The following is a 10,656-nucleotide window of genomic DNA, read 5'->3' on the forward strand; positions in this document are numbered from 1 at the left end:
CCATAACTTTGGTCAAGGTACTCTGAAAAAACAGTAAGGTGGAGGAAGCCACCTAAGAGTTGGAATCTGATATGAGGGCTCGATATCCAGAGTTGTTCAGGTTAAATTTTAAGGACGAAATTCTTTTAACGGGAGGATAATTGTAATGACCGCTTAGCTTTATTTTGAGAATTAGAGTTTAATTTAGAATTAGACTTTTAATTATTATTTACATAATTATGGAAATATATTTGAATTCTAGGTGTCTTAATTGTGTTATATGTGAAATATTATGATTTTCATATTTTATGCTGGTAATAGTGGAATGCAACTTATGGCCTATATAGTTACTTAGATATGGTTTATAGTATTTTAGAAATAACGGGGTAATTTAGTTAGAGATTAAAAATATTGGGAGTAGTCGGAGTTATGGATTTGGACCATAATACCCCTAGGTTTCAAGGTTACTTCCTAGTGAAGTAAAGGTTATTTTGGTCATTTTAGTGTTAGTATTAATTTGAGGAGTAAGTTGGATTGTTAGTGATAATCTATACTTTTATCTTTTATATATGGATATGTTATATGCTGAATATTAGTTAAGATAATTTAAAGAAAAACAAGATTAACATCACTAAAAAATATTCTCTCTTCAAACTCTCTCCCTCTTTTCGACCATAGAAATCCCTAGAAGAAACCAAGTACTTTCTGAGTTAGTTCATCGATTTTGCAAGGATTTCAGCTAGTAATTTAAGAAATCATCTCAAGGTAAGCTCACTCACTCTCTTTTGTTTGATTTTCTCATTCATAAAGCTAGGATTTTTAGTTATTTTTGAGAATTCAGTTGTTGTATGTTATGTTGATGTTAGAGAGTGATTTCTGGTGTTGGTTTAGAGTTATTTAAGCTCTTTTAAGTATGAATTGTTGCTTGTCGTTGTGTTTGGACAAAGTTGAGCTTTGCTCATTAATGGTAAATACTGCTATAGTTGGTTGATGATGCATTTTTCACTTGGATTATGGACATTTCTCCCACGGAGATTCCCCGTCTAAATGGGAAACAGAGCGGGGACGGGGATTACTTTTTGTCCCTCGAATGTTAAACGGGATAGGAACGGGGATCACACTCTCCGCCCCCGACGGGGACCCATTTAGTATTTTATCTTATATTTCTAGTAATATTTTATAATTTATAATTTATGTTTGCATTTTTTAGTATATTACTTCTTCATGAATTTTAAGTTGTGTTTTGGATAATAATTAATTTATTGAATAATAATTAATGTGTAATATTTTAATTTTTATGTAGTTTAATTTTTCTGTATATTAAAAATTTTCTTATAAACTTAATTTTTCTATTAGGGAATTTCCCGCTCCGTCCTCGCCCCCATTACGGGATTCCCTGCCCTATCCCCGATAGGGAATAAGCAGGGATGGGGATTAAAATTCTTAACGAGGATGGGAATAGGGGGGAGCATTCTCCGCCAATTCCTCACCCTGTGTGCATCCCTAGTTATGACTCAAATAGGTGCTTTGGAGCTTTTGGTAAGGTTTGGAATCGAATTAGTTGAGTTTTGTGATTTGGGGCTTGGCCGTTTCTAGGAAAACGACCTACCATTTTTCCAGGAAGAAAAACCTAGAAAAAAGTTATGCCATTTTTACATTGGGGGCCTACTGTTTTTTTGGGTACTTTTTCCCGAAATCACATTTTCAACATTTTCTCGATACTTAGGTTTTAGTCATGCTATTTATCGATAGGAAAACTTTTAGTTTCAAGTCTAAGTCCCCGAAAAGTGATCTAGCGTATCACTTATTAGTTTTGCGTATGTTGTGACTTAGGGGCCTATAAACCGTCGAGCAGCATTTCCACTCAGTTTGATCAGCATACCTGAATTTGGAATCGAGGTAAGTTTGTATAATGATATGCATATTTGATTACATGTTTAGCGTACATATTTATAAATGCCTGTTAGATAACATATTGTAATAGTGGTATCACTATACATAGAGTTATATTGGATACCGATGATTGTATGTTTGGCTTAAGTACTAATTGATGTTATCACATCGGTACGACTAGAGTATCGAGTATAGGCTGATATTATGGTCAATAGTACTGTTGTACGAACACTCTAAACTCAATACGTGTGGGACGCGGGGTTATGATTGGGTGTATGGGCGCTTAGTTATAATCCAGTTTAAGTTTATGTTATGATTATGCTTTTCTTACTGAGTTTGTCGACTCACAGTTATTATTTGCATGTGTAGGTGAGGGCAAAAGTATGGTTGAGCAGCAGTGAGTGCGAGCAGATGAAGATTGTACATATCGAGGCGGTTAGACCTGGAGTTTTTGATCTTTCGGACAGCAGGCTGTATTTTTGAATAGTTGCTAGGCGATAACTTTTGTAATTATTATTTTGTAACATGGTTGTAACTTTATAAATTCGGGATCTCGGTTTATGTAAATATTATTTATTTTCAATTAAAGGTTAATTAAGTAAAATTTTAATTAGACACGTTTTCCAACAAACCTATTGATTAGCAACAGATATTACAAATAACTTTAAATCATGATAACATGCCTAACCTAGTAGGGTGTTACATAGAGGATCTTTGATTATTCAGATTGAAATAATGGATAATTTATAGTGTATCAATTTTTGGTGAATAGAGTGTTCTATGTAATCAGAAGTGCAATTCTGAATCTATAGTGGAGTTAGGAGGAATTAATAAGATAGAGAATTTAATTGGTAAATTCTAGAACTACTTATTGGGAGCCTGGTTACACAAACCCATAGTCCCCCGCACTAACTGGAATAATATTGTTTTTTTTTAACAAGAAAAATGGTTCTTTATTCAAAACAAGCAAATGAATACAAAACAAACAAAGGAAACAAACTAGACACCAGGTACAACAGTCGCACCCTCATACCAACCTTCCATTACATTGTTTATATAATTGAAAAGAGGCTCATTCCTCCTACTGTTACAGTATAAAAATCTTAGTTTAACTAAAGACTTGACCTCTTTGCTAACAATCTTAGCCAGCTTACATTTCTGTTCAAACACATAGCTATTACGATTTGTCCACACTACATACAAGGTTGCTAAAACAATAGCATTCAACACCTGCTCCCTTACATTGTTCGAAGGCCTAGAAAACCAATTTCTGATGTTGTTTGGCTAGCTGAAGTAACCACACCAGGACATAATCTCTTGGATGATTTTTTGAGTGAAGCAGCAGCTATAAAAAAATTGACTATGTGTTTCCTTCTCAGTACAACATACAGGACAGCTCTCATTGGAGATCTCAATAAATCTGCTTATATTATCTCTAATAAGCAGTTGTTCATTCACTAATTGCCAACCAATAAACCTGTGTTTTGGCAATATCAATCTATTCCATATGTTCTTTGCATAATCAACAATCGGTACTTGAACAAAGGAAACATAGAACAGTTTAGAGTGGAATTTACCTCTCCTCACCACCACCTTAACGTCTTCATCATCTATTATTGAGCGGAGTTGAAGAAGCTTTTTGATATACCAACTAGCATCTTGATGAAAGTTGATAATCCATATGCTTTGTCCTTTCAAATAAATGGCATCAATCCATCTGACCCAAAGGTTATCTTGCTTGCTCGAAACAACCCAAAGATACTTAGCTATTAGAGCAATATTCCATTTCTTCCCTTCCCTAAACCCAATGCCTCCAAATTTCTTAGGGAGACAAACTTTCTCCCAAGAGGGGATGTGCATTTTGCTACAGTTACCATTCACTCCCCAAAGATAATCCCTGCAGTATTTGTCAATGGCCGTAGTAACTTTTTGCAGAAGCAAGAAAAGGTTCATCCAGTAGTTTCGAACTCCCAGAAGGACAGAATGGATTAACTGAGCTCTACCAGCAAACGAGAGATTCCTGCTAGCCTAGTTATGCAAGTGTTTATGAACTTTATCGATGATGATACCACAGTATGAGAACCTCCATTTTGTGGGCCTGAGATGCACACCGAGGTATTTGAGGGGAAAACTTCCCTCATCCATTTGAAGGATGTTCAGACGATTTTGCTTGTCATCATCTAGAATCCCCCCAAAGTACACTGTGGATTTGGATTTATTAGCCACTAGCCCTGTTGTTTCACTGAACCATTGGAAAGCCTCATTAACAAGCTTGACAGATTTCTCATTACCCCTGCAAAAGATAATTAGATCGTCCGCAAAACACAGATTGACTAGGCCAATGGATTTACAAAGAGGGTGAAAACCAAACCCCTTCTCCTTTGACTTCTGGATAAGCAATCTAGTCAGATACTCCATAATGAGCACAAAAAGGAGTGGAGACATGGGATCTCCTTGACGAAGACCCTTCTCGCCTTTAAAAGAGCCTTGAATTCTTCCATTTAACATAAGAGAGTACGAAGCTGCATGAAGACAGCTCTGAATCCACTTAATAAACTTGGAAGGAAAACAAAGACCTTTTAAAAGATCAGCAACAAATTACCAGTCCACAGTGTTGTAAGCTTTGCTTATATCAATCTTCATAATGCATCTTGAAGATAAATTCTTAAGTGTACCCTTTCAGCAAGTCCTGCAAGATTAGAATGTTATGAGCTAACTGCTATGTTTAACAAAAGCTCTTTGGTTCTCATGTATGAGCTTAGGAAGCACTTCAGAAAGTCAAGAACAAATCATCTTAGAGATGCATTTGTATATAGTGTTGCAGCAGGCAATAGGTCTGTAGTCACTAGCATTTTGGGGATTCTCAGTTTGGGGGTAAGAGAGATGGTTGTAGTCTCAATTAATTGATTTATTTAATCAATTAGGATTCTAAATAAAGAGTGTGTCTTATTTATAAATTTTACAAAGGAATGACACAATTGAGAAAAAAAAAAAAATCAAGATTTATTTATTAACTAAAAGATCTTGGAAGATCTAATTAATAAATATATTTAAATGGTAATTTTATTTAATAATTAATTATAATAATTAAATAGATAGAATTAGTGTTTAACTTTTAAACGGTATGGGAAAATGGTTTATACCCATATTAGAAATATAATAGTATGATAAAATGAAAAACAAAATGGAAACTCAAATGGTAAATTCACATTAAAGTATTTGGATCACATATGCACAAGCTAGTTTTGTGTGTACAAAAACACTTGTACCAAAGCCCAAGTGGCCAACTAAACTAACTAACTAGACACAACATAAGAAGAATCATTTGTTCACAAGATTATATGAACATACGAAACAACAACAATTCTCTTTCTCAAATTGAAAAGAGACAAATTTAAGAAATTTTAGTGAGAGTAAGAGGAGTCTTGCAAGTTAAAAAGTCAGAAACCAAATCAGGGTCCCTAAACCCAACAAGAAATTGGGCCAGGCCTTCAAGAAACAGAGCAGCCTGGTAAACACTTGTGGCCCCAATAATCTCAGCCAAAACACTCCGACGAAGCCTATTAGCATCTACAAACACCGCCGCCAGCTCCTCCATCTCACTCCCCAAAGCCTTCTCAACCACCTCACTCGCCACCTCTCTTTTCCGGGCCCAATCTCCAGCCACAGTTTCAACAAACCCACCTTGGGCCTTCCTAGCACGCAGGCCCAAAGCCGGGACCATGAGCCTAAGCCCACATTCAATCTGCTCAATCCGGCCCATTAACACATCAGAAGGATTCTTCCACGCCATAACTATATGCCAGGGGCGATTGAAAAGCTCTCCGGCCTCGCTGAACAATACGCCGCCGGCGAGTTTCTCGAAAACGGTGTCGTTTGCATCGGATTCTTCGTCTTCGTTGTCTTCGTCGTCGTCGAAGAAGGAGCGGAGGAGGTTGGTGAAGAGGTAAGGGTGGAGATCGCCGAGCCATAGAAAGGGTTTTTCTAGTGGGTTGCGCCAGTCAGGGTAGAGGAGCTGCGAGATGTCGCCGTCGGTGGCGGCGAGATCGAGAGCGTCGTAGTAAGAGTGGAAATGGTGGCGGACGATGTCGACTTGGGTGGAGAGTTGGGCTATGGAGGAATCGTGGATTGAGCGGCGGAGATTTGGGAGGTGGTTGTTCTTGAGTTGGTTGAACCACTGTAAGTAGTAGTCTTTGAATGAAGGGTTTGTTTTCTTCTTCCCGAAGAAGCCATTAATGGCTTTCAGCATCTTGGGATTTCTTTGGAAAGAGAAGAAGAAGAAGAAGAAGAGAGTTATCTTCTTTCTTGGTTGGAGGGAAAGTTTGAAGTTTGGAATATGGTTTGGTTACATTCAGTTCAATTCAAAGTTTCGTAAAACGACAATTTTAGGTATTCCTAATGTGACGGTTTTTAATGTCGTTTTTGATTTTTAATGTGGGCCGGATTATATTCCAGAGTACTTTTCTTGAATGAATGGGCAGCCCATTGTTAGTACTATGTCAACGGAATAATAGAAGGAATTTTTAAGGGCTATTTTAAAATGGGAAAAAGTAAATCCCACTAAATATGACATTATCTAACCAATTAAACTAAAAATATGAGTAGTAGCTGGTGTCGGAAAAATCGCTAGAATTATTACCGGCGTCAAAAAAGTCGTCAAAATTGGCATTGACGCCAGCAAAATCACTAGAAAAATCACCAAGAAAGTGGTTTTTTCATTAAGAAACCGGTTTCTTCACCAAGAAAGTGGTTTCTTCATCAAAGAACTAATTTTGTTACACAACAATAATAAAGATTATGAAAACAAAACAAAAATGATATACACTGAAAATAATTGAAACCAGTTTCACCAATCAACCAAATAGAGAAAAAAATACAAAAAAAAAAAAATACGAAGAAACTGGTTTCTTCATCAAGAAATTGGTTTCTTGATGAAGACAAAAAAACAGTTTCTTGGTGATTTTTCCAGTAATTTTTTCGGCGACAATCCAATTCTGATGAATTTCTCAAAGTTTACTGTCGGTACTGAAAAAGTCACTAGAGTAGATGCCGGTGTATTAGTCATTAGAGGTGCTACCAACGCCTGAAAAGTCATCAGAATTGCCATTGTCGTCAGAAAAATCCCCGGAAAGATTACCAAAAACTGGTTTCTTCATCAAGAAACCAGAAACCAGTTTCTTGGTAATTTTTCCGGCGTCTATGCCAATTGCGATGACTTTTCCGAAGTTTGTTGTCCGAGCCGGAAAAGTCATCGGAGTAGCTGCTAGCGTCAGATAGTCGTCAGAATTGGCATTTTCAACGGAAAAATCACCAAGAAATTTTTCAGTGATTTTTCGGGCGACAATGCCAATTCCGACGAATTTTCTAGCGCCGGCAGCAACTCCGACGACTTTTCCAGCACTGACCGCTACTCCGACGACTTTTTTCCGGCACGCACAATTGCAAAAATAATAATTAAAAGCCTACTTTAAATATTAAATCCTAATTATCTGCTAATTCTCAAAATAAAGCTAACCGATCATCAAAATTTCTCTCCAATTTTGTGAATTCCAAGCCAAGAGGTGAAATCCCTTCACTCCTCTCCAATTGTATGTATATCTAGTCTATCTCTTATCACTCTTTTCCAATTTTGCATTTCCAAAGTGCAATGCCACACAAGCAAGTTTAAGACAGGGATAACAATCCCAACGATTGTGGGACATTTTCCTATGTATAAGGGATTTTTTCATAGATCTTTATTTATTCATTATTTTAGAGAAAGAAACGGGATGTGAAGTGAGGTACCCCAAATAGTGGGGGATCCTAACAAAGTCTAGGCCTATATAAAGACAATGATAGACTAGGGTTTAAGGAGAACGACGACGACTTAATTAATCATTCCTTGAGACCTTCTCTCTTCACTTTTTTCTTGAGCTCTTATTACTAGTACGACACCAAGCCTTCATACAATCACCATTGATATACACATTTACCAGGAAGGAGAGACCATCCTCTATTTCTTGTGTCTATTGGTTTATTATTCTAAAGAACATTACAACCACCATCCTTATCAGGTTTATGAATGTTGGGTCTCATGTGAGTCTTGTGTTCATAAGTCTCAATACAGATTTCACCTAAAGATCTCTTTTGTACAGTTATCCACACACTTTTGAGAACATAACTCTGGTGTATCAGATCCAATTAATACAAATAAAGTAGACATAGTACCATTACCATCGCGACATGGGGTGTGACTACTATAAATCCCTGGTGTCTTTTTCTATTTATTGCAGTTTTATTTAGCCAAATGAGTTCATCACATCCCTCTTATTTTATACGATATTTTTAGATCAACCGATGAAAAACCGCATCAACAATATTACAAAGTTTTCACCACAAAAGAAACCACCTTTAGTTCAATCTTTTAGTCACAACATAAATTTTTTGTGACTTGTGACTTTTAGTCACAACAAAACGTTACTTATGACTAAAGCATAGTATTTAGATACAAGTTGTCACTAATTTAGTTTTAGTCACAACAAATATTGAAACTAAAAACACAATTAGTCACAAAAAATTGTAATTTTCACAATTATTACCTTTGGCCACAAACTTTTTAGTTACAACATAGGAATTATATTTTATAATTTGTCACAATTTTTTTACTTTTAGTCACAAATTTCGTTATAACTAAAAGTAAACTTTTTTGTAGTGAAAATAGGCGCATTATTGCGCATGACAAAATTCAAAAATCTATCTATCAAAAGATATTTTTGCTAAAGATGGATTTTTGCCAACGCATTTTGGCGTTAGAAAATTAAAAGGCGCTTGTAGCTGCCACATAATAAGGTTTTCCTAGCGCCAGTGACGGAACTTGGCACCACTTTAAGGAGGTGCCAAGTATAAAGATTTTTTTTTACAAACAAAAAAAATAATTGGGTATGTATAGTACACTTATATTTAGGGGAATTCACTAAGTATCCAATCCAATCTAATCCAATCTGTAAAATGCGGATATCCGCACTTGCGCGGATTGGATTGGATTGAAAAATCTAAAATCCGCACTTGTGCGGATTGGATGTTGTTTGACCTCAAAAAGTAACCGATCTTATCCAATCCCCACTTAATTATATATATTTTTAAAAAATTATAATATACAATATATATTAACTTTCTAGTAATATTAAAAAAATGCACAAACTTCTAATTTCTTAATATTTTTTAGTAATATATTGAGTTAGTGTATTTTATTTGTTTTATAATAAAAAAAATAAGAAAAAATATTCTTATTCACATAGACACATCATCAGAATTAGGGTGTCTGTTAGTTAGTTAGAGCTTAATCTTGATTAGTTATATTGTTACAACTAATTACTGAGGCTTCTATTATTTCCTAAACTAATGCAGCTAGGTTTCCTACTGCTATATAAAAACCCCTGTTTTGTACTGTGTAAAAACAACAGAGCATTATCAATAAAACAATACTTTACTTTTCTCTGATTTTCTCTCTTTCCTTCTCTCTCGCTCTGTTCCTCATATGGTATCAGTAGACAACCTTGGCCACTCTTCCATGGCGAAGCCCTCCACACGATCGCAGGATGGTACTCATCCACCTGCCTCTGAACTCCACCAATCGGATCTTCCCCCCGATTCTACTTCCGCACCAGTAGCCAACAACACCATGGCTCCAAATCGCATTCCAAGCTCTCGATCCAGATCTCAACCTGAGGAAGACAACCAAGAACCTGTCCATTCATCTCCAGTTCCACCAGCTGATTCATCTCAACCAAGGAGGCGTTCACCTCTTGATCGATTGGCTCATGAGGACATTTCCAGCCCTTTTTTTCTCAGTTCAGCCGATCATCCAGGCCTCCTCCTTGTCTCCACCGTTCTCAATGGAACAAACTATCAGCCTTGGAAAAGAGGTATAACCATGGCTTTGAATGCAAAGAACAAATCTGCCTTCATAGATGGCACTCTTCCTCGTCCCGAATCTTGTAACGCCCTTCTTAACTCTTGGAATCGTTGCAATAATATGGTCATGTCTTGGCTTGTAAACTCTGTCACCTGAAATAGCACAAAGTATCATGTATTTCGATCTTGCCACCGATATGTGGCATGATTTTCAAGAAAGATTCAATGAGGGTAATGGACCTCGAATCTTTCAATTGCAAACCCAACTCACACGTTTGCAACAAGGTGATCAATCCGTCACATATACTTTACCAAGCTCAAATCCATTTGGGATGAGCTAAAAGAATTTCAACCTAATGCCGCTTGCTCTTGTGGTGCTATGAAAGTGTTTCTTGATTACTACAATCAAAATCAAGTATTACAATTCCTAACCGGCCTCAATGAATCTTTTGCCCCTGTGAGAGCCCAAATCCTCCTAAATGAACCTCTTCCCAACCTATCCAGAGTGTTTTCTATGATAGTTCAAGAAGAGAGACAAAGGACCTTAGGTTCCTCTGATTTGTCTTCTCTTGCATCATCGGTTCGTCCCTCTTCATCCACCACCAACCCCAAATCAAAGAAACCCAGGCCTTCTTGCACTAATTGTGGCAAATCGGGACATTATGTGGACAAATGTTACTTTCTTCATGGATTTCCACCAGGTTATGGGGATAAAAAGAAAGCTGACAAAGGAAAAGCTGCTGCCAATACTGTTACAGCAAGCTCTAAACCAGAAAATTCCACCAACAACACTCAGGCTGACCTTACCACTCAATGCCAGCAGCTCATCTCTTTACTCAGCCAACAGTTGAGCCAAGGACACTCTCGGGATGACCCAAACAATGCCCCTGC

The 10,656-nt window shown here is 36.8% G+C and overlaps 1 protein-coding gene across 1 annotated transcript; it reads right to left on the reverse strand.

The window, feature by feature from the left end:
• Nucleotides 1-5,058: 5,058 nt before the first annotated feature.
• On the reverse strand, nt 5,059-6,376 carry LOC115716968 (protein INAPERTURATE POLLEN1). Its single transcript, XM_030645895.2, has one exon. The coding sequence runs from the start codon at nt 6,119-6,121 to the stop codon at nt 5,267-5,269; it is 855 nt and encodes a 284-aa protein (XP_030501755.2). The 5' UTR covers nt 6,122-6,376; the 3' UTR covers nt 5,059-5,266.
• Nucleotides 6,377-10,656: the final 4,280 nt, after the last annotated feature.

Source organism: Cannabis sativa, chromosome 5, assembly GCF_029168945.1.
Source record: "Cannabis sativa cultivar Pink pepper isolate KNU-18-1 chromosome 5, ASM2916894v1, whole genome shotgun sequence".
Classification (NCBI taxonomy): domain Eukaryota; kingdom Viridiplantae; phylum Streptophyta; class Magnoliopsida; order Rosales; family Cannabaceae; genus Cannabis; species Cannabis sativa.